The sequence below is a fragment of the Cavia porcellus genome, unplaced genomic scaffold (genome assembly GCF_034190915.1).
Source record: "Cavia porcellus strain 051 isolate PalLab524CR breed Dunkin Hartley unplaced genomic scaffold, mCavPor4.1 scaffold_16, whole genome shotgun sequence".
Classification (NCBI taxonomy): Eukaryota; Metazoa; Chordata; class Mammalia; order Rodentia; family Caviidae; genus Cavia; species Cavia porcellus.
The window spans coordinates 28914928-28939597 of NW_026947499.1; the positions used below are offsets into that span (position 1 = coordinate 28914928).

Sequence of the window (24670 nt, forward strand, 5' to 3'; positions counted from 1 at the left end):
AGGTGGCTTTGAAAAATCTCTTTTAGCAGTATGACTTTTTCAAACAATAATTTTGGGTAGAGTCCCAATATGGCAAACAGGTAAAAGCAGAGTTGCTTGGAGGTGTGAGCAGTCAAGTTTCCTTGCACTCTTGCTTGAGACCTGGTATGAGGCATGGCATGTCATCTCAGTTACATATAATGACTAAGTTTGTGCAAAAACACCCAACTGTCCTCACAGCACCTCCAGGACACTGAGCCTCGATACAGTAATGCAGTGAGGTACCCAAACACACAGGCATCAAATCTGGGCCAAGGACTCAGAGTGGGGAATAAATGAGGATACTCATTGTTGAGATACATTCACACAATGAAAGGATTATAGACTGTCAAAACACTTCCTGCAAAGTGACTTGACAATATGCATCAAACATTCTAAATGTCCCCCAAAATACTACACCCCAAATCCCATCTCTAGGAATCTATCAAAACAGTAAGGTAACCAAACAGTGGCACATGCCTGAAATGCCAGCACTCTACAAGGCTGAGACAGGAGAATCAGAGCCAGCCTGAGTAACTTATCAGACCTTGTCTCAAATTGTAAATTAAAAAAAAGTGCCAGGACACATAGGTATACATGATGTTGCACAACCATTAATATCAGTACTGTAAGGGACTGAGGCAAAAAGATCAAAAATTCAAGCCCAGCCTGGGCAACTTAGTGACTCAGTAAGAACTTGACTCAAAACATAGAGAAGGGCTGGGGGATGTAGCTCAGTAGTAGCGCACTTGTTTAGCATGTGTGACATGCTGAATTCGATCCCTACTACCTGCTGCCACACACATTCACAAACAGTTGATTCAAGCACAAAAGTGTTGTAATATTTGTTATAATAAAATAAATAGAAAAACATTAAATATCTACTTGAAAGAGGCCTTTAAATATGTACTAATATATTAGGAATCTTTTTTTTCTAAGACCATTTTATGACACAGGTATAAAAACATGTCAAGGAAAAATGCAAAATATGTTAATATTGATTTTAAAATATATACATAAGGATATATATGCATAGAATAAAAACAGTCATATATTCCTACTGATTCCTACAGTCATACAAAAAAACAGTCATATATTCCTACTGATTATTTCTGAGTGGCTTGATTCAGCATGGACTCTGGGAAGATATTAAGAAGGTGAGGAGTGCTAGAGAGGGCTAAGGGAAAGGGAAGCAGTAGATGGAGTCATAGGACAGGAAGCTGAAGGCTGCACAGGCCACTGATCACAAAAGGACAGTCAAGGTGGGCACGGTGGCCCATATCTAAAATCCCACCACTCTGGAGGCTGACGCAGGAGGATCACAAGTTTAATTGTAGCCTGGGTAATTAAGCAAGATTCAGTTCAAAAATAAAAAAGTAGCATAGTGTAAGAGCCCTGGGTTCAATTCCCAATAGCATAGATAAATAAATAAAGTGTTGACAAGGGGCTGCTACTTTGCCCGGTGGCCCAGAAAGACAGGTGTAAGTGACCAAGGGACTGCATAATCTAGAGATTCCAGGCAACAGTGGTGGTATGAAATTTCCACACTACAGACTTCAAGGTCTTTGTGGCTAAGAGGAGTGAGCCATTCTGCCTGGCTCCTTCAATGAGTTTTACATCAATAAGAGAAAATGACTGAACTCTCTAATTTGGGATCCTATTCCTCACTCTGTGAACTTCTGGGCTCCCACCTAAGTTCCCACTTGAAAGTGCCGTGTGGATGACCCCTAAGTTCCGACTCATCCTGGCCTACCAGTTCTCACCTCAGCTGAGTCTGCTCATGTACCCAAAAATGGAAAGGTAGTTTCAGAAAAGGTCCTAGCATCATACTGACATATTCAGAGATAAAGATAAGATGTGGCTGTGGTCAGCTGGGAGTTTGTTCAGGGAAATATTCCTATGCTTTAATAGAGACAAAAAGGAGCTTAGGGTAAGGCTACAAAAAGACTCATATGAGTTCCCTCTGGCTTCATATGATAGGGTAAGGTCTACAAATAGAAAAGGGGAAAAAATAAAGTTGATGACAAGTGAAAAGAGATGGACTGAAAAAAAAAGTCTAAAGAGATGTAACAGACAGATGCAATGCACAAACTCTAACTATGCTCAATTTAAAAAAAAGTTACAAGAGGCATTTTTGAAGCCATGCAGAAACCTGAGTGGAACTGAATATCTGATACACACAAGGACCATGATTTTTCCAGAAGTAATGGTGGTACAGTACAGGGCACAGAGTCTGCCATTTAAGTGACATATGATCCAAAGCCTAGGACTGAAGTGTTGCCACATCCACTGATCTTCAAATTCCTCCATCAGTGGCCAAGACCTCCACACACATATGTAATTAAGCAGATACAACAAAAGTATTAGCTGTTTTGTAAGCTGTTCACATATGGATGTGCATTATTCAACTCTTCCAACTTCTCTGCATGTTTTCTAAATTTCATATTCAAAAGTTGGAAAAAAATACCTAACCATCAAGCTTTGCAACAGGAACAAAAGCAACAGTGTATGCTGACAGATGGTACCACTTTACACTACAGGCCAAAACCACTCAGAATCTGTTACCTACAAACGGGGAACAGATTGAAAAATGTTAAAATATCAAGAAAGGTTGAAATCTGGTTTTATCAAGTGAGTTACATGAAAGGCTACATATGCATGAAATATCACAAGCTACTAATTTAAAAAAATAATGGAAGAGGGCTTGAAAGTAAACATCTTTGGTACACATCTGCCTAGCATGCATGTAGCCCTGGGTTCAATCCCCAGCATAACACACACGCACACAGCAATATATATTCATAGAAGAAATTCCAGCAAAGAAGTACAGTGTACAAAAGAAAGCCACATCGCCTCTCCAACTTTTTCTGTGAAAACATATGGATTCTGGGAAACGAGAAAGGCTACCATTTACTAACATTCATTCATGCCAGGTGTCCTTCTGTGCTTTCCACTCATTCCACTCAGTTTATTTTCATAATCATTTACTGCAGGAGATGTAATTATCACCTTCATTTTAGAGGAGAGAACCCTGAGTGTGTGATTTTAGCTAGGTGATTGGTGTGGCTTCATAAACAAGAGCAGAACAGCAGCCATGTGCCACTCTATAGGGATGATATGCCAAGCAGAAACAATAGCAAGTGTCAAAGTTCTCCTAGGGGCCAGGCTTAGCATGTGTGAGAACAGAAGAATTTGTGGAGCTGAGCAACCCCCAAGAAGAGTCTGGATGCAGGGAGTTTTCTTGAGTAGCATCATGGTATCCAGGCTGAGATGGATTAAGCAGAACAGATGAAACCTCTGACTAAAGCCAGAGTGCTACACTAAACACAAAGCCAACCACACCTTCCATGTCTTGAACATAATGGCCCTTGAAACACCAGAATCCCTCAACAGAAATATACAAGCTGGGCACAATGGCACATGCCTGCAATCCCAGCTAATGGGGAGGGCAAAGTAGAAAAATCACAGGTTTGTGGTCAGTCTGCACAAATTTCACAAGACCCTGTCTTAAAATAAAAATAAGATAAAAAGAGTTGGGGATATAGTTCAGTGGTAAAGTGCTTTCCTAGCATATATGAGACCCTAGACTCAATCCCCAGTACTGAAGAAAAAAATAGTTCCAATAAACAGTAACATACAGATGCCCACAGGCCTTCATGTATCCAGACTCCTGCTAAAGGCTGCGTTCTCCCTGTAGATGGCCTCCCAAACCAAACTGTGGTGCCAGAAGCAGGCCTCTGTGATAATATGATCTCGTAGTCAAGTAAGATTATTACTTTACCTCATAGAACTAAAAATAAATTAATTATAGCCCCACATATACAATGAATGCCAAGTGGACCTGGGTTTGGGAAGCATAACTGAGTAATATCCCTTTCTGTCCTACAACAGCCAAGAGAGCCGGTCAGTATGGTTTACCAAGGAACACAGTGACTTTTGACTGAAGAGAGGTCTATACCTCAGTCTATTTTATAAGTCATCAATCACCAATCTTATTTTCCCTCTACGTTGCACTAGGTAACAAGTTCATAGAAGGCTGGGGACCCACACCTGACAACCGAACCAGCCATGTCTTCCCTGGGCAAGGTCAGATGCTGCGATCACCCCAGATCAGAAAGACACAGTAGGAAGGCAGATGTGTGCTCTGGTCTCTCCTTTCTGGGGAGCACTACACCTAGCCCAGGGGCAATCTGGCCCCCAGAACTCTGTGAGCACTTTGGTTATGTGCGGGCTCCGGCAAGAACCGCCTCTGCACCCAGGCTGTGAGCGCACTTCCACACTGCAAGTCACATTCAAAACCTCAGTAGAACACAAACTGGAGCCTGGGAGTCACCAATCACTAAACAGTAATCAAAGGCACAGCTGAGGGTGTTTGTGCTGACAAAGCTAGTTGGGTGATGTTTGAATTGGGACATATTTACTTTGGAAAATATGCAATAACAATCTAGCACCAAAGTTCACATAGAAATCCCACTGGTGGCTGTTTTCATCTCTGTAATCCACTCCTCAGAAGCAAGGAGGTAAGTTCAGTTTCTAACATTTCTACAGATTATAAATTCTTGTTTTTGGTAACTATTTTTTCTAACATTTCTACAGATTATAAATTCTTATTTTAGAGATGGGCAACTGGTTCCTTTATTGAAGTACAAATTTAGAAGCTTTCTATACTACCTGAGAAGTGGGAAAATGTTCTTTTTTTAACCTGTCCATTATAAAGTTCTATCAATTCTATTATTGGGACAACTGACAAAACTGGAATAAAAACTGTGGAAGACATTAAAGTTCTACATCTATGTTAAATTATTCAAACTGGATAACTGTTCTATGATTATGTACTAGAATATTCTTGTTTTTTGACATTCCCTCTAAAGTATTACTTAATAAAGGTTAAAAGAACATGATATAAGAATTCTAATTTTAAATGGTTCAGAAAATAATGTGTGTGCATGTGTCTGTAGGAGTATGTATACATTTATATACCCACACATATAATGGAAAGATAAAGAATAAAATGTTCCAAAATATAAAAACATGTTTAATCTGGGGAATGGGGGTATAGACTGCTTTATGGTTTTATTCTTTTAACTTCCTCTAAATTTGGACTACTTCAAATTAAAATGTTTTCAAACTTCAAGGAGCTATTTCTCCAATTTTGCCTATTCTGTCTGGGCCTGAAGACAATGAGCCAGGAGAGATGATGGTTTTCAGGTACTCTGCTCTAATGCACAACCAAAAAGCCCAACCCCACACTTTAAGAAAGTGCCACACATTTCTAGAAAAACAAACTTTATATAATTTATCTTAAAAAACTATTGCTTCTCTTCAAAGACTGTAATCTGAAATTTAATACAACCTAGAGATAGTTTTTAAATGCCTCATAGTATTGTTAGTATACTAAATAACAGTAAAAGATTTACTTTTTAGATCTTTAATTTCTCCATCCATAGAAAATATCAGGTATTTTCTCTTTTCTCTGATAAGGAACAAATGAAAATTTTTTTGGCTTTTCATCAAACAATGCAAGAACAGGGTGTAATACAAATATACTCTCTGAATACTGGATAAGAACATAAGTATCTTCAGCCTGCTTTCTTATGTGGCCTCAGATTCATTTTCCTGAACACCTCCTAATTTGTCAGATTTTGTTTTTTTTTTAACCATATATATATTTTTTAATCTGTGAAGAATACTTAAGTGCAGTTTGTTGGGAGACTTTTACTAAGTTGCTCGTTTTCTCCCTCACCTCCCTTTTTTTTCTGGTACTGGGGACTGAACCTACTGCCTTCATACCGAGCTACTTTCCCAGACCTTTTTATTTTTTATTTTGAGGCACAGATTTGTTAAGTCACTAAGTTGCCCAAGCTGAGCTTGATCCCATCTCAGCCTATCCTACCTAGTATTAGGATTACAAGCATTTGCCATCATTCCTGGCTCTCCTAACTTGAAACTTGACAAAGTGTATTGCCACTGACACCCATGTCTGACTCTATGAGGGAAGTGGGCCCATTTCTACTTATAGGCACACACATTAGGAATCCTTTCTAGAAATTGTTTCACTGGTACAAACTATGTGCATGCCACTGCAGCCTCAGTGCAGTGCTAAGAGGGAAGGTTGGAAAAGATAATACATACTTTCAAAATCAGAAACTATGTGACTTTTTCTCTCCAAAACGTAATTCAAACAATTTTGGAGCTGATAATTTTAATAGTACTCTATATGGAGGACCCACAGAAAGAGATTGGCAGCAGCTGTTCCCCAAACCCAAGCAACTGGGGAGTGTCCAAGGCAAATAAAGCAAAGCATTTGACATAGGGAGTTTAGGATGACTCAACCAACTTGGTTCAAATCTAGTCACTGCCATTCATTCAGTCATTCATCGTGTGCTGGAGATCAAGTCAGGTCTCATGGATGCTGAGTAGGCAAGAGTAAGCTACTGAGCTACACCTCCAACCCAATCCATGCCATTTATTAATGCTAGGAGAGCAAAGCTAAATTATACAAAGTACCATGTAGAAACTAGCATCCAACAGAAACTCCATCAAGTCACTGCCTTTATTAGTATCAACAAAATTGAGAGCAGGGCTGGATGTGGTGGTTTACAGAATTACACACCTGTAATCGTACCACTAGGAAGGCTGAGGCAGGAAGACTGCCAAGAGTTCAAGGCCAGCCTGGGTTACATAGTGTGTTTAAGGCCCTGTCTCAAAAAACAGTATCAAAAAACTGAAATCAGTTCAAGTGGGGTATCCATACAGTTACAATGATTTATGAACTTTGTTTTACGTTTTGGGGGAAGATGGGCTATGTCTGTGTTTGTGTTTATCTAGGGAAGATGAATGTAGTTTTGTTCATCACCCAATGCCAAGTTTGCAAATAGAAGCAAAATTTTGCCACTTTTGTTTGTGAACCAAATTCTTTGCAAACAGAAGTGTTCCTAAACTGAGGATTATTATATTTCCCAAAAAGCTTCCATTTTTACAAGTTCAAATATTTAGCAGGGGCCAGTAACTTCTTTCTACCCGAGTTTGGCAGCAGTATGTAGGAAATGGTCACAGACACACAACAGATTTAACAAAACATAATTATTCTTTCTGGGATAATTAGAAGTTGGGATCATGTATTACCTGAGTGGGTGAACATATAAACAGCTACATTCACTCTGCAGTGAAACAAGGAAGCATCAGATAATAGATCATCTATTCAGGATGAAGATAATAACTTAGAAGTCAGTAAGAGCAAAACAAGGCCATTTAGTAGCCAAAAGTGATTTGACAAGTCAGGGCAAATCCTTCTTTGAACAAGGCAAAGGATGAGTAGAAAAAACAAGCTAACCAGAAATCTACAAGCCAATACAGGATTCCATTAAATATTACTTTGCTTACTTAACAAAAGGGAGTACCCCTCAGACCTTTAGGGAGAGTCTCCCTCCATGGGCCTCACTTCGGCTGCCTGGTGAGACTGAGTAGAAGGGGTAAAGTGGAGCAGCACGCCATGGTACACACCTAAAATCCCAATGCTCTGAGAGGCCGAGGCAGGATGGAAAGCTGGAGCTCAGATTGGGCAATGTGACAACTGAGCAAGACCCTGTCTCAAAAAAATAAAAGCGCAAAGTGCATTTGCAACAAATCATATAACTTAATTAGCCTCTGGGCCAGGGTCTCTTCATATCTCTCACCATACTGTGTTCTTCCTTCTAGTTTTAGCTCTGCCAAAATGAAATATCCATTCCATCTTCTCATTTCTCTCATTATAATATCCACATGTGATGGAAGCAAAGGTCTCAAAGATCAGCCAAATAATAAAAACCTAAGCACGCTCCTGCCTGCAGACTTTCACAAAGAAAACACAGTTACTAACGACTGGATTCCAGAAGAGGAGGAGGATGATGACTATCTGGATTTGGAAAAGTTACTCAGTGAGGATGATGACTACATTGACATCATAGATGCAGTTTCCCCAGGAGACTCAGAATTCAGTGCTAGAAACATCCTGCAGCTTTTCCATGGCAAGAGCCGGATCCAGCGCCTTAACATCCTCAACGCAAAGTTTGCTTTCAACCTCTACCGAGCATTGAAAGACCAAGCCAACTCTTTTGACAATATCTTTATAGCACCTGTTGGAATTTCTACTGCCATGGGAATGATTTCCTTAGGCCTCAGGGAACAGACCCATGAACAGGTGCACCTAGTTTTGCATTTTAAAGACTTTGTTAATGCTAGCAGCAAGTATGAGATTATGACCATCCATAATCTATTCCGTAAGCTAACTCATCGCCTCTTCAGGAGAAACTTTGGGTACACCCTTCAGTCAGTCAATAACCTTTATATCCAGAAGCAGTTTCCCATCCTGGATGACTTCAAAACTAAAGTCAGAGAATATTACTTTGCTGAAGCCCAAGCAGTTAACTTCTCAGACCCTGCCTTCATATCAAAAACCAATGATCAGATTCTGAAGCTTACCAAGGGTCTGATAAAAAAAGCTCTGGAAAACATAGATCCTGCTACTCAGATGATGATTTTGAATTGCATCTATTTCAAAGGTAAAAAGTAGCTTTATAGTTCCAAAAGCAAACTCACAATACACTTTCTCAGCATAGAGGCAAGACTGAATGGCAAGAATTGTATCCCAGCTATAATCTATCCAAGAAAACAAGATACAGGTCAACTCAGAGGCAGGGCCAATCATGAGAAGGTGACAGCTTCTGTATCCTAACTCTGAAAGAGGGCCTCACTAAATTATTAAATTGCCCATTCTAGGCTCAAACTTGTGATTCTCCTGCCACACAGCTTTTTAGAGTGCTGAGATTACCAGTATGCTCCACCATAGCTGGCTCCAAGGGCACTTTTTAAAGAGGTTACTAAAATCCACTCCACTCAACACCCACACACACAATTCCTGGAATCCTAGGAACAAATGGGTGTGGATTTGTCTGGGTTTAGTGGTGCATACCTGTAATCCCAGCCACGAAGTGGGCTAAGGCAAGGGGACTGCAAGCTCAAGGCTAGCCTGGACAACTCAGGAATACTCTGTGTCCAGAAAAAAAAAAAAGAGTAAGGCATGGATTTGTAAAATCCAAGCCTCCTACTGGAACCTGACCAAAAGAAGCCTCTAATTCATTCTCTAAACTTCAGGGCAGACGCATGGATAGCTTAGCACCAGAATTAATCACAGCAAAACACAGCCTTGCCTCCCTTTGCCACCAATGACTCCCAGTAAAATCTTCCTGCCCCAGAAACTGTATAACAAAGGAGAGAGGTCTTCTTGCTTCCTGCTTGATAAAGGTGGGGTCATGGCTCCTTCTGATCTGTTAGTACACCCTCTCTGTACCTAGGCTGAGGGCCTCCCAGCAGCTTCACAAGGCAGTATCCTACCAGGTGGGCTTCCAGGCAGTGCTAAAGAGGCTAAGAGTGCAAAGCAGCCTAGAATGCTGAGATCTGGGCCCTGGGCTTCTCCCAGAGCCAGGTACAATGCCAGCTACACTGTGGATGGAATCAAAGGCTGAGTGACAAACAGACTGGTGACAGAAACATACAGTACATACACATACATACACACACACACACAAACACATATATATACATACATGCATATATATATTACATGCAATATATATATATACCTTTTCATCACTGGTTGTTGTAAGTTTTGGAATGAGCAAACAAGAGACTAAGTCCTGGCCTCAGCCTTTCTCATTTATATGACCCTGAGCAAGACATTTAACAACTCTGTGACTCAGTTCCTTAAGTTTATTATGGAGGTGATAACACCTAGCCTCACAAGGCTGTGAGGAGAACCAAAGAGAGAGCAAAGAAACACATCCCATTGTGTGGCAAATAGGAAGAGCTCAATGAACTCCAAGTGAGTGAAAGTGTAGATTACAATATGAATATAACATTACATACAATATACATGTTATTACCAGTGACATTTATTTTACTTTCAGAAGCAATTAGTCTTTGCTTAAGCATAACTTCAGAATAGGTCAGAACATTTTGGCAGCGCCAAAGCTGTGGGTCTTACCAGTTTGTCTGGCATCCCAGGTTACCCAAGTACTGGCCAAGGTTCAGAAATAGGTGGCCATTTCAGTCAGCATGATGGAGGAATGACCAGGCATGGTCAGTTTATCTCCTAAACACAGTAACCCACATCACACTAAAATCTACAAATAGCAAATATATGCTGCCTTTCTCCATCAAACTAGAATAGTCAACCCCAATGCTAAGATTCAGAAAGGATCAAATGTTTGTGTCATTCAGTCTTTCATTAGTGCTTCTCAAAGGAGAGAAAGGTCTATAGTATAATTTTAATTTCTACTATCTAAATTAGTATTACTAATATGATTTTAATTTCAAACGTTACAATCAATTTGTTATAACCTCTGATGGGCTTCTCATCAGTGCTTAAAAAAAAGTCATTACCAACAGGGCCCAGGGCAGATGTCTGAGATACTGTACTTGTGGTTATACTAACCTGAGAAGAAAGCAGAGACATAGCTGGTTTCTAGGAATGTAAAGGACATGGATGCTACTAAATAACATCCCATACCACACAGAATTATCTGGTCCAAATGTCAAGGGTGCTGCAGCTGAGAAATTCTAGGTGAGCACAAAAAGCACAGCTATAGTGATGTGTAGGAAGAGCTATCTGGTGTTTAAACCTCCTCAAAAACACAGTTGCTACGAGTAGAAAATAAGACAATACAGGTAAGGTGCTTAGATAAAGGCCTGGCTTGTTATCAATTGTCAACTAGTCCCAATTACTGTTAGTTTCAAGCATCTTACAGCTGAAACAAATAGGAATTTACTCCTGGATACACATCTAAATCTATAGGGAAGATGTTGAGGATAACACTACATCACTCACATGTTCTGCCAATTGCTACAGCATCACAGTGTGAGGGACAAAAGCCACAAACACAGAGCCAAAAGAAGCTTATCTGGGCACATAACGAGCCAAAAGGAGCTACTCATTTTATAGATAAAGAAATGGAGGCCTAGGCAAGGTACAAGTCTTGCTAAGGTCAAAGACCGATTTAGTGTCTGATTTAGTGTCAAACGTTAGAATCAACGTTTAGATTGTCAAACAGACAATCTATTCCAGTCTGTTTAACCACTCTTGACAAAAATGCAAATTCTCAGCTCAAACCAGACCAGGGAATCAAAGACTTTGGGAATGGAACCTGTAGAGCCCTCCAGATTTGTACCATGCTGCAGGTGAGGATGACTTCTCAAAGGAACTCTCTAATCACTGCCTTACTCCTTGTGACTTTATAGGAAGCTGGGTGAACAAATTTCCAGTGGAAATGACACACAACCACAACTTCCGGCTAAATGAGCGAGAGGTGGTCAAGGTTTCCATGATGCAGACCAAGGGAAACTTCCTTGCAGCAACTGACCAGGAGCTAGACTGTGACGTGCTCCAGCTGGAGTATGTGGGGGGCATCAGCATGTTAATTGTAGTCCCACACAAGCTGTCAGGGCTGAAGACCCTTGAAGCACAGCTGACGCCCCAGGTGGTGGAACGGTGGCAAAAAAGCATGACAAACAGGTACTTTAGGGTGTTTGTTTTTTGACCTCTTGGAGGCTGAGAGTGTACAGTGTATTGGAATTCTAGTAATGTTTTTTAAAAGAGAAAAATATGCATGACTACCCAAGAACTGCCATATGGGGTCATTCTCTATTATTTCAGTTCAAATATCATCTTTGGTGAGAGAAAGTCAGAGACCACTTATGAGCAACACAGTTGCTCGTCTCTGGGCAGTTTCAGAGTGTAGGGGCAGATGGCTTGTAAATAATCCCCACTCTGCCACATATGGTTGCTCTGTACTTTAAGCACTAGTTTCATCAACCCTAAAATGGGGGGTGCAAGAGTGTTCCATTAAGTCCCAGGGTTAAGATGAGAAATAAATGCAGTAAGTGGTATCAACATCAAGTGTTCCCTTCCCAGTGATTGGAACCTAGGAGACATCCCAAAACTTAGGTTTTCCCTCCCCATCCAGAAATTCTGAGGTCCTCCTAACCCACTGAGGACTCATCGTTCATAATGTTCCTCCATTACTGTGTATTGTTCTATATTTACAACCGCAGATTTTAAAATTACTGAGATTATTATCGGATCATGGCAGAAAAAATGGAGAGGTTGGTTCACATTTCTGTTTTAATGGATAATGGCCAGGCCTATATCAAATATGAATCTGGTTTAGGGCTCCTTATAGAAGAATAAAGAAATGCAACAAAACTGAGAAGCAGGCCCTTAAGAGAAGCCTATCAATCAACAGGCCCTGTGGATGTTTCCTTAGAAATGTTCCTTCTATACCCACTTCCTCCCTAACCTCATGGACAATGATTTCCACCCTCACTCCAGGGAGGCCAAAGCAGCCTCTTGGTTCCGTTCCTAGTCCACCTGTGTACTGATAGGTATTTCCAGGACACCATTTCCATCCTGCTCTTTTCGGCTTTTCAGCCTGGCTCACAGATCCACTCTTCTTCGTCTGGGTTGCTTAGGTCCTCCTCCTTTCCACTCTCCTCCCATCTCTCCAGTCAATACAAAGCCCTATTTTCTTACCACAAGCCACACTCAGAGCTCTGGCTAACTTTTTTGCTCACGCAGTGATTCATTCCTATTGTTTAAACCTGGGCCATCTTACATGGATATCCCTTCTTCCACATCACTCTCCTGGTACAGTTCTAGTACTTACATCTGTTCTAGTCACTCAAATTTGTTTTCACCAATTCATAAATGGTGAGTCTTGGCCTGCCAAAAGGAAAGCAAGCTCTGATTAAAGGGGCTGCATCGTTTATCTCTTTGTCCCCTACTGAATGCCAAAATGGCTCCATGGCACTGTTTTTGTTCACCAAATTATACTACTGAATGGTTTGTTATAAAGACTGAAAATATTTAGCACTACCTGATGCATACATATTAAGGATTCTTTTTTTAAGTACACTGACCAGATATTCAACTTTTAAATTATCAAAATAACAAATGTCTGAAGTCAGAAGACCAGTCTCAATTTTACATATAGTCATCCTTCAGGATCTTCAAGAGGTTGGTTCCACAACCATCCCCCACTTTGGATGCCAAAATCAAATCCCTCATATAAAATGGAATAATATTTGCATGTAACTCTGTATATCCTCTCACAAATTTTAAATACTCTCTACCTTACTTATGATACCTAATAATGCAAATGCCACGTATATGATTGTGTTATATTGTTTAGGGAATAATGGGAGCAAAAAGTCTGTACAGGTCCAGTACAGATGCAATTTTCCTCCTAATATTTTCAGCCTCTGGTTGATGAAACCTGTGGAATACAAAGGGCTTACCATGACTGGAATTATAGTGGGGTGGTCTTTCTAAAATACCCCACTGAAAGTATTAAGATATAAATTTTTAACAAGAGCTACTGTGTCAGTTCTGTGATACATAAACCTATGGTAGGCTGTTCACATTTAATAAGAAAAACATGATTATTTTGTAATTCATGTTTCAACAAAACAAGGCCAAATTATCAAAATAACAAATGTTGGAAGTTAGGGGAACAAAAGCCTCAATTTTACATATAGTCATAAAATTCTTGTCTCTTCTTCCACCACTAGAACTCGAGAGGTACAAATGCCTAAATTCAAGCTGGAGAAGAACTACAATCTGGTGGAGGCCCTGAAGTCTATGGGGATCACAGATCTGTTTGACAAAAAAGGCAACATGTCAGGAATCTCAGATCAAAAGATCACCATTGACCTGGTAATGGCTCTCTCATGTGCACAGGTCCCCAAGCTCTGCCTCTGCATAGGCTCCATCTCCATCTGTCTTTCCCAGCCCAACACCATCCAGTTTGATTTTCCAAGTCAGGAGAGGCTGAGGGTACTCTTCTGGGCCTCGATGTGACACACAATGTAGTCAGTTCCACATGTGCTGGCCAGCAGAGTGGTGTGGATGTCAATTACTTACGGGGCAGGGTGGTCACAGGAAACAGCCTTGCAGTGAACCCCATTTCTAACATCCAAGTGAGGAGAGACACGTATATTAGTTTGCAAAATAGCTATGCCCAGCCAAATTATGGAAGACTCACTAAACACATAAAGAAAACCCACACTATACATGTCTAACTTAACAAACCAACAACAGGCACTTAGCAAAAGAGAAAGAACACCAGGAAAAATGTTGTGGCAAATGCAGACCCCTGTTTTCCTGGTGGATATGTGCCCCAGACTTTTAGGAGATTGGGCTAGGGTGATTGTCTTGGCTCCCAAGCCTTCTCAGACTATTGATATGGCCAAGAATGAACATAGTTCCAGAGTTTAAAGATTAAATACACAGCCTCTAAGCACAATTTTCATACTTACCAAATGAGAAAAAATATTTTCAAGGGTAATTTTGACCAGCTATGTTTTCTGCCTTACATGTGGTTTTAGGACCTTTACCCTAAATGAGATTAGATGCCATCACCTTGTATGTGCAAAACTACAGAATCTGACACTTTCCTTTCCAATTTCAAACAGTTCAAGCACCAAGGCACCATCACAGTGAACGAAGAGGGCACCCAAGCTGCAGCTGTGACCACAGTGGGATTCATGCCGTTGTCCACCCAAGTGCGTTTCACCGTGGACCGCCCCTTTCTGTTCCTGGTCTATGAGCACCGCACCAGTTGTCTACTTTTTATGGGGAGAGTGGCCAACCCTGCCAGATCTTAAAGGGACTAGTTTGGGTGCCTGACATGTTTTGAGAGCACTCTAACTCTGTTTTCATTGTACCAATGAGGGCAGTGATGTTTTGGCATCATTATTTACATGGTTCATAGTACTAATTTGAATTTGAAGCTCATATGGAAAAAGGAATTTTGCAATGGCTAAGAAGCTGGTTGGGATCAATTCTATACATAACAATGGCCTAAACCCACAGTGTTGGTATAACTACTGTGTCAGCTTTTCCTAGACAATCTTAGCAATAGACAGACTGCCTCATAGCAAACCTATGCAGTGCACCAGGAACGGAGGCCCTACTGTTGCATACTGTATATGGCTCTATTACCCAAAACCTTTCTCAATCAGGGCTCCTCAGCTAAACACAGATTACAGAAATAAACTGTAATCAGAGGCAGAGAGGGTCCAACTAGCACCATTCCCAATGCCCTAGGAGATGCAACTTTGAGACATACAGCAGTTGATGGGGGCACTGGAGCTTAATTCTTTCAAGGGCCCAATTTCCAAGTTTATGTAAATGTAATTTGCTTCACTGTTACTAAGAGGACAAAGTGTACACATGACCATGTCTTCTACCCTAAAGATAAATAAATATAGCCACATTTACTACTTTTTTGTTGTAATTTTTGTTTTAAAAGCTCAAGTAACAAAATCCAAACTCACAAGAAATAGCTCCAGGATAACCAAGGATCACAAAGTCACTCAGTGCTACATGGTAACTAATATGCTATAGCAAGGCTCATTCTTGAGACCAGGACTAGTCCTGGATATGATCTGCTCTGTCACACTACCCAATGGTTCCAGTCTTTACCTGGAAAGATCACTTGGCTGTGCATCCCTGAGACATGTTTCTGTGCTGGGTTTCATTTGACAAAGCCAGGAGACATCCTAGGAATATGTCTCTGGATCCTTCACTACCTGGATAAGGTACCGAAAATCTAAAAGGATTGCTCAGAATGCAAAAGCCAAAATATGCCTTCTGTGACAGGACTGTCCACTGTCACAGGAACAGGAGTCACAAGTTCTGTGCACACAGGTTGTTTCACACAAATGCCCACAACCTGGTGAGAGAAACTTAACTTTCCTCATGTCACAGGTAAGCAAGACAGGGCTGGAAGGGTTCTCAACTTTGCCCAAGATGTGGTTGTGCAGTGTGGTAAGGCTGAGGTTCACAGCCAGGCTGGCCTGACTCTACAGTCACCCAGGGAATCAACACAGAAGACTTTTGATCCCCCGAGATCAATTCTAGTAATGGAAGCAGCAGAATGGGAGCAACGGAATTATCTGCAGCAGGTCATCTCACTGAGAACTCAAAAAAACCCTAGGAAGTCACACTTTATTACTCCTTTTTGTAACTAGGGAAGGAAGCAACTAAAGCTCACAGAAAGAAAGTGATCGCTCTAGGCATAGATCTGACCACAGGCTGGTGGGTCCTGGAGCCTCCTTTTCCTTCTAATTCTCTTCACCTGCTCCCTTAGTAATTTCCTGTACCAGCTTCTACTCCAGCACTCTACTGAGAAAGGACAGAAGACTGAAGCCTCTTGAAAGGTGACATGGATGATGAGTTTCTGCTTTCATTTTTTCTCATATGTGCTTCAATAGTATGTTGTTTTGATTGTGGGACCAGCAACTAAATCCAGGACTTTGTGTATGGTAGGCAAGAGCTCTATCACTGAGCTGTATCTCCACCACACTTTTTTCTAGTGTTTATCCTGTATTTTTCACCTTGTTGGCTCCTCTTGCTCCTCCTATTTCTAAATACATTTATCTCAAAATTCTGCCTTTAAAAGCCGGGTGTGGAATATACATTTAGGAGTCCTAATATAGTCATGACATAGATACCACTATCATGGGAACAGAAGACAAAGTCACTGCTGGGCCTTTAACTGTTACTCATTAAAAGCACACTTTTGTGTTTTCTTCTGAGGCAGACAGAACCTTAAGCTGAGTTTTAAACCATAATAATTCTCCCTTTGAGGCTACAGATAGGTTATAATGAGCAACTAAAAGTAGAACAACGCTTGACCTTCATTTTGTATCATTTGTTAGTTAAAATTTTGGGTATAGATATGTTAATCATTCAGGAAAAGTTGACAAAACAAGCTTTACTAGCTCTAAATTTAGTCCACCTATCTCATAGCCCCCCTCCCCAGCAAGACTGAGGACAAGAAGATAAAAATAACTAATATAATTCTCAGGATTTACACAGGCTATTACCCTGCCCAGTTCCAGACCCCCTCCCTGAAGTGATGACTAAGTCTGCAGCCATTATCCTAAACCTAGGTCCCAGGCAAAGCAAAGCCTCACATGACTGAGACTACCACAAACAAATACAGTCAAGTCATGGGAACTCTATCACCTTTCAAGCCATAAAGATTCCTCCACAGCTACACAATTAGGAATAAGACAATAATCAACCAGACTAAAAAAACTGGCTCTGTACATGCTAAAGATTAAAACTGGACCCAAATCTTTCACCATACACTGAACTAAATTCAAAATGGATCAAAGATCTAAATATTAAAACAGAAACATTAAATCTGCTGGAAGACATAGTAAGTAGAACTCCTGAAGACATGGTGTAGGCAAAAACTTTATGAACAAAACTCCAATTGCACAGAACTGTCACAAAGAATCAACAACTGGGATTTCATCTTATTGAAAAGCTTTTGCACAGCAAGAGAAACCACCAACAGACTGAAAAGGCAACCTACAATGTGGGAGAAAATGTTTGCCAGCTGTTCCTCAGACAAAAGAGTAGTATCAAGAACATATAAAGAACTCAAAAAAATCAGTCCTCCCAGATTTAAAGACCCAATCCAAAAATGGGCATCTGAGATGAATACACATTTCTCAGATGAAGAAATACAAATGGAAAACAAATATATGAAAAAATGTTCAACATCATTGGTCACTCAAGAGATGCAAATTTAAGTAACTCTGAGATTCCACCTCACCCCAGAAACAATGGCTATTAACAAGAAATCAAACAATAATGAATGCTGGAGGGCCTGTGGGGGAAAAGGAACCCTTCTCTACTGTTGGTAGGAGTGTAGACTGGTGCAACCACTGTGGAAATCACCGTAAAGATTCCTCAAAAAACTAGGATTGGAGGTTCCATTTGACCCAGCTATTGCCTTTCTGGATATCTTCCCAGAAAAATTAAAAACATCATACCACAGCAATATATGTGCACCCATATTTATAGCTAGATCTTGGAAACAGTCTAAATGCCCATAAACTGAGGAATGGATAAAATATATGTGGTCTTTTTATACAGTGAAATATTACTTGGCCATAAAGAAGGATAAACTGAGACTTTTATAGGTAAATGAATGCAACTTGAGACCATACTCATAAGTGACATAAATCAGACACACATGTGTATAGACAGTTATACTACTGATTTCTCTGAGTTCATTGAAGAGAAAGGTTTGGGCTAGTATTGTTCAAACAATTAAATGCATGGGTAACTGATTTGAAAAAATAGTAACACACAATGTATATACCATTATTACCCCTAATTATTGTGCTTTGAAATTTTGTGGGGCTTTTTTTCTCTCTTTGAAATAAAATAAATTTGAAAAGGAAAAAAAATCAACTAGACCCGAGACCAATACAGTATCCCTAAAACTGATCTCTATTCTTTCATGAATGGGCCAGTCTGACCCATCACTTCAGATCCATGCTTCTTTTAGTTCCTCACACTGAAGTCTTTTTCCTCTCTTCTCTTATTTTCTATTTAGAGACCTGCATGATCTTTGTCAGAGCTATGTGACCCTTTACTTTTTCTTATTTTCCAATTAAAGCATTTGCCTGTAAATTCAAGCTGCTGCATTAATTTTAATTTCCATTATCAGTAAAGCAAGGGCCACACTAGCGAGTGACAATCCCAGCAACTCTGGAGGCTAATGTAACCGAATTGTATAAGCCCAAAACTCTGAGGCAACACAATGAGACTCCATCTCAAAAGAAACACAAGCCTCTGTATTTAGCCTTTTGCCGTGTCTGCCATCTTTCCAGAAAAGGGATCGTTTCACTTCCACTAGCCTACTGTTCCTCTGCTATTGCTGATTCACACCTCTTTATGGGTCATAGCCCTCCAAACTCCATCATTTTGTTCACTTATATCCACCTAGAATCCCTTCAATTCCCTCTTACATAAACCTATTTTTCAAGGCAGTTGAGTAGTCACTGCACAGGTTGTGAGCCAGGTTGCCTGGATCTGAATCCCAGTTCTGACATCTAGTAGCTACGAACTTTGAAACAAGTTTTCTGCCTCACTTTTCTTATCTGTAAAATGGGTATAGGAGCAGCACTCATCCTTCTGGATCCAACTAATGTCTGGAAAGAATCCAGATTAGTGCTTCATATTTACAGCCAGAGGGAGGTAAAGATTTATCTTAATCTAAGATAGCATCTCACCTAGGGGCTGCTAAATGGTGGGGAGGCCCAGGATAGGCTTGTCCCAATTAACTTCCTAACATAAAATGCAAAACCTTAAGAATACACATTTTCTTTTTCTTTTTTGTGTTGCTGGGGATTGAATCCAGTACCTTATGCATTCTCAGCAAACACTCTATGACTGAGTTATATACCTAGCCTAAATAGATGCACTTCTATGAAAAGGGAGTACACAGCTTTTAAAAGGGTACATGACCCAGAAAATGTTAATCCACAAATTTCACTGTACCGGTACTGAGAGTATGACTGTTAAGATTTTTTTCGGGGGGGAACCAGGAACTGAACTAAGGACCTCGTGCTTATCACAGTGCCTTGCCACTGAGCTGTATCCCAAGCACAGGGTATGACTGTAACAGAGAAAAATATTTTTAATTGGTTCATACTTCATTAATAACTCTGATGATCCCTTATTTACAGAATTAGCTGGGTCAATAGCTAACATGGACACGCAGGTTGTAAAACACACTCACACCAGAGATGCTGAAGTAAGAGATAAGTGATAAACAATTTTTCCCAATTATTGTCCTGAGAAGCCAAAAGGCCATAAATAACTACAAAAAGAAATGCAGAGAAAAGAAGGGACAAAAAGGGGAAGGGGGAGAGGGAAGTAACATGTGCTGGTTGAGACACTGCTCAGGATAGACTGTGAACCCAAATCCTAGGCAACTGGTGATGTGGGGAAGAACTCATCTCTGAATTAAGAATAAAAGCACACGGTTTCTCAAGTCTGCTATCTGTGTGTACAGGAACCCTCCGGCAAGAGTACGGATTAATGCCTTGCTTTTGTTGCCTCTGGAATCCAATTTTTGGGGGATCTGGACAAGTAAATTCATTTCTCACAATAAGTAACCTGTCTGAGACCACAAAAGCTGCCATTTACACAGGTAAATCTGCTCCAAGTGTAGTACAGGAACATTTTTTTGAGCAAGCAGCATTTTTTATTAAACCATTAATTTATGACAATAGCATGCTGAGGTCTCTAAGCTTTAGGTAATTTTCAAAATGCTTGTCATGTATAGTCGCACAGGTCTATACTCCTAATCAGCAGGCAAGATGACTGCACGTCTGAGGCCAGCCTGGGCAACAACATTAAGTTCCAGGCCAGCCTGAACTACATAGTAAGACTCTGTCTTACAAAAAAAAAAAAAAAAAAAAAGCAAAGCTAGTAACAATAACATAATTTAATCAATGACATTTCTGTGTATAAGTTGTAAGACAGAAATCAACAAATCTAAAAAGGAAAGGCCTCAGAGAACACATGACCTGACCTCCCAGATTCAGTCACTGGGAAGTAAATAGCTACAAAGATCCAAACACCTGGCTTCCTGTTCCAAATCTATTGGCTCTTTTACTCAACAAAGTAATCAGAGACAATGCAGTGTCAAAGATCCAAAATAGCGTCTTTCTCTTAAAAAAAAATTTTTTAAGTACAAAACATTAAAAAAAGAAAAAAAAAAAAAAAAACCACCACTTTTGCAAATCAGTTTCTCCCAGAAAGTCCAAGGGGTAACTACAAAGTAAATGTAGGAACCCATGAACCCTGTGCTCTTTGTTAAGCAACAAAATCAAATATTTGTTTTCTCCTCCATAATGTAACCATTAACTTTTGTTAAAAATATAATACTTATTCTATTCATATAAAAGTTCAGATGAGGGGGATTATTTGAGTGTTTCTGAGCTGGCACTGATAACCATTATAATTACACTGATTCTGCATGGAAAGACTCGAGCACTCATGCATCATCTACATGCAGGATCAGAAGTCTAACCTTGGCCCTCATGATCCTAAAACTCATGTGCTCCAGCAAACTTCATTCACCATTAAGTCCCAAACATACAAAGTGCTCCCACCAGGCAGTTTAGTGTGCACTTATTATAGTCTAAATGACTATGTCTAAACACATCTGAAAGCTCACAGAATTCTTGTGTTAAAGATTCTGGAACTCATTGACTGTCACCCTAGTCATTCTTCCTATCCTGCCCAAAACCTGCTCCTTCATGGAGTCTGCCTGGCTGATCGTTCTTCAACAGGGCCTAAGAGTGCCATGGGCTTTCATGTCTCTCCTCTTCTACATCACTCACCCTCTCTCCAATCCATGCTTTCAAGGTGTGGGAGTAGTGAGTTCCCCATCTAGATGACCAGGAGGTAGGACTCAAAGAAAGGAAATGATAGCTATACCTGGCTGTCATATGATAGTGGCTGAACCAGCAACATGTACAGAACTACCAGAATCTCAAAACAGCATTATTCTAAGGAATTTGCTGTGTATCACTCAAAACATGAATGCAGTATCCAGAATGTTTAAAACATTCAACTAATGAATACTTACCACAGCTATTACAGGAATAAGCACTCCCAAGTTTCCTGCACTGCTGGAAGCCTAGAAAAGAACAGAATTGATATCATTGGTGAGTATATGTTTTTGTTGTTATTGTTTTGGGTTTTTTTTTTTGTTTTGTTTTTAGGGTTTTGGTGGGGTTTTTTAGTTTCTTTATTTTTTTGTTTTTTGGGTTTGTTTGGGTTTTTTTGTTTTTGTTTAGATAGGATCTTGCTATGTAGCTCTGGCTGGCTGGCCTTGAACTCAGTACGTAGCTCAGGCTGGCCTTGAACTCAAGCAATCCTCCTGACTTGGCCCCATGTTTCTTTTATTTTTTTTAAAAAAAGGTGCTATATAAATCTGGAATTCTCTAATCTAAAAGAAATGAGAGACGTACACAGAGAGAAGTATGAAGATGCCCATTCATGGTATCTTTTTTTGGTGTGCTGAGCATTGAACCCAGGGTCTTATACATGCCAGGCTCTACCACTGAGCATATATACTCCTCGTTCTAACATAATGCTAATACTAAGAACTGGAATCAACTTAAATCATCAAATCAAATCAAATATAAATCATTGATTATATAATCATCATACCATTAACACGACAATTTTCTAAAACACAGTCACCTTGAAAAATTCTCTACAGCAAACATTAAATCAGAATTTATAAGTATTCTATGATTCAAACTCAATTATGTAATATGGATATGCATAAAGAGTTAAGGATGAGATGTGTCAAGATGCACCAGTGGTTTTTTTTTTTTTTTCTGAGTAAAAGGATTGTGGGTGCTTTTAATTATTTATAGGAATAGTTTTGTACAAACAAACATAAGTTCATTCAAACTTAGGGAAAAGTTGGGTGGTACTTAACAATAACCAAATAACTGGCTAGACGAAAAAATGTTGCTAAATTACATTAGATAATGATTTGTGAAAGTTCTGGAAGCATGCGTAAACATGTCCAATGCAGTTTCTGTGTTTATAATAGAGGCTGCAGCTGAGGGTGCTTTGTCCCCACCATGGTCAGGCCCTTTCCTCAGCACTTCCTGTGCATTAACTGCCAGTAAGGAGACTCACAGAGTAGCTTGCCAAAGCATACAGTCACTCAGTGGCAGGGGCAGAATTCTAAGCTGGATTTCCTGGGCTAGAGCTCTTGATTGATGGTGCTGCTCACTCCACTCTGAGAAACAATGGCCTCTGGGCTCCATGATGAAGTGAAACAACTAAGGTGTCTTAGTTTAGTTTATTACTCCTGCTTCTTGTCTTCAACAGGGTGGTTGAGTCAGCATCACATCAACGTTGCTCCAGGCTCCCCTTATTCTGAGAGGTCTTAGCTCAGCAGGAAAGCTCCAACTGCTCAATAAATACTTAAATAGAAACTATTTTGCAAACAACAAAAGTCATGGCTTTGCCAGGTAATACAAAAGGGCATCCCTGAGTTGCCTCCAGCCTGTGAAAGAAATACTGAATCCTGAGCCTTGGGACAGTGAAGAAATATGTAGCAAAAGAGGCAGCCGAGGGAAGGCCCTTAACAGGTTATAGTCTCCACCTTCTCAAGAGCTTAGTACATCCCTGTACAGCTGGCAAATCCCTTTCATCCCAATGCCTAAGGCCCTGCTATAAATGGGAGATCTTGTGTACTACAATGGCTTCATCTTGGAACTTGAGAAATTTATCACCGAATCACTGTCAGTGAGTTGAGCAGAACAAGGCTGTACTAGGACCAAGGGGCTTGGGATCCCTTTTCACATATACTACTTCCTCTTGGCCAAGACTTTCCCTTCATGCACCTGTGAATTTTTTTTTTCTTTTTTGTCTTTTTGCTTTTTATCGGTACCAGGGATCGAAGTCACGACCTGCAAGCAGGCACTTAGGCCACTGAGCTAAATCCCCAGCCCCTACACCTGTGAATTCTTCAGAGGGGAATTTCTGACCAACCCAATCTAAAAGTGCCTCTCCAAGTACAGTCCTGTTCTATTTGTCCATGAAATTCCGCAAGCAGGACCCCGTCTAATTCACATTTCTGTAACCCCCTCACCTCGAAGAAGGCTACAACTATAGACCTGGGTCAAATTCCAACCACTAGTTGTTTTTATCAATAATTTCAAAGCACAATCAGTTCATTCATGTATCGGCTACATCTGCTCTTAGCACAGTTGAGCTAAGTGTTGTAAAAGAGGTTCTTTTAGGCCTAAAGAGCCAAAAGTATTTACAATCTCACCTTTTACAGAAATGATGGGCTGACCTGAGCTATAATACCTCCCACACGGTTAAGTGTCTAGTAATTATCTGAAAATGGGGAGTAAGAGGAAACAACATAAGATGAAAATAGAGATCTATTAAACTGCCTGGCTCCCATATTGGGGTAAGAGACCTCCACTCCTCTGTCTTAACCTACTCACCTCACATAGAAGACATGATTTTTTGTTTTTCTTTGAGTACCTGCCTTCCTTGGACAGTCTGTGAGACTGGATCAAACCTGGTCCTTTTCATGTCACTATGTTCCCATGATAGGCCCTTAAGAGCCTTGCTAGGCCTTCCTTTCATCCCCAGTTTCCTGAGGTGAGAGAAGGGAAAAAGGGTCCAGGAGAAAGCCCATGCTAGGCTGCTGTCATCCTGTCACCTAGGTTGAGGGAGATGGCAGCCATGAGTAAAATGCAACCTTGTAGGGAAGCTGTTCATCCTGGAAATAGAATCCATCCCTTTCCTTTTTGCAGTCTCCAGATGCATTTAAATCATTATCAAACAACGTGTCACATTTCAGCCAAGATGGTGCCTCAAATCTCCAGCTCTGACCACCAAGGAAAAAGGTGCTAACAGAGATGGGCCCACTGACTCCTCCTTCCTACCTTCAGGGCAGGCCCCTTCTCACTCGCCCTCTCGCTGGCTCGCTTCCCCTCCAGCCCCAGCTGCACGAACAACTCCAGCAGGTTCATGAGCAGCTCGTCCACAAGATGCTCCTCCTGGATGTTAGCTGCAATGTTGGCCAGGGCATTAATCACCGCCAGGGAGCAGTGCCTGATGAGGAAGGAGCAAAGTAACAGCCACTGCTAGGCTCTCAATTGTGTACAGGGGAAGGTGCTGCCGTGGTGAAGCAAGCAGACTCCAGATGTGCTCAGCTGCCTCATCACATGGCTGTCTCAGTGCTGCCTGTGAACC

General features: G+C 40.6%; 2 protein-coding genes across 2 annotated transcripts in view; one reads left to right on the plus strand and one right to left on the minus strand.

Moving 5' to 3' along the window:
- The window catches only part of Pi4ka (phosphatidylinositol 4-kinase alpha), a 148211-nt gene that overhangs the window by 53945 nt on the left and 69596 nt on the right, over positions 1 to 24670 (minus strand). Inside the window, exons 18-19 of the mRNA XM_063226035.1 lie at positions 24361 to 24529; positions 21519 to 21569 (exon numbers count right to left, since the gene is read on the minus strand). Of these exons, the coding sequence (XP_063082105.1) occupies positions 21519 to 21569; positions 24361 to 24529 (220 nt within the window). The remainder of the gene's footprint in view (positions 1 to 21518; positions 21570 to 24360; positions 24530 to 24670) is intronic.
- Serpind1 (serpin family D member 1) lies at positions 4401 to 15335 on the plus strand. Its single transcript, XM_003478357.5, has 5 exons — positions 4401 to 4538; positions 7717 to 8558; positions 11293 to 11566; positions 13621 to 13765; positions 14524 to 15335. Exons 2-5 carry the CDS (start codon positions 7733 to 7735, stop codon positions 14713 to 14715), a joined length of 1437 nt encoding a protein of 478 aa, XP_003478405.1. The 5' UTR covers positions 4401 to 4538; positions 7717 to 7732; the 3' UTR covers positions 14716 to 15335.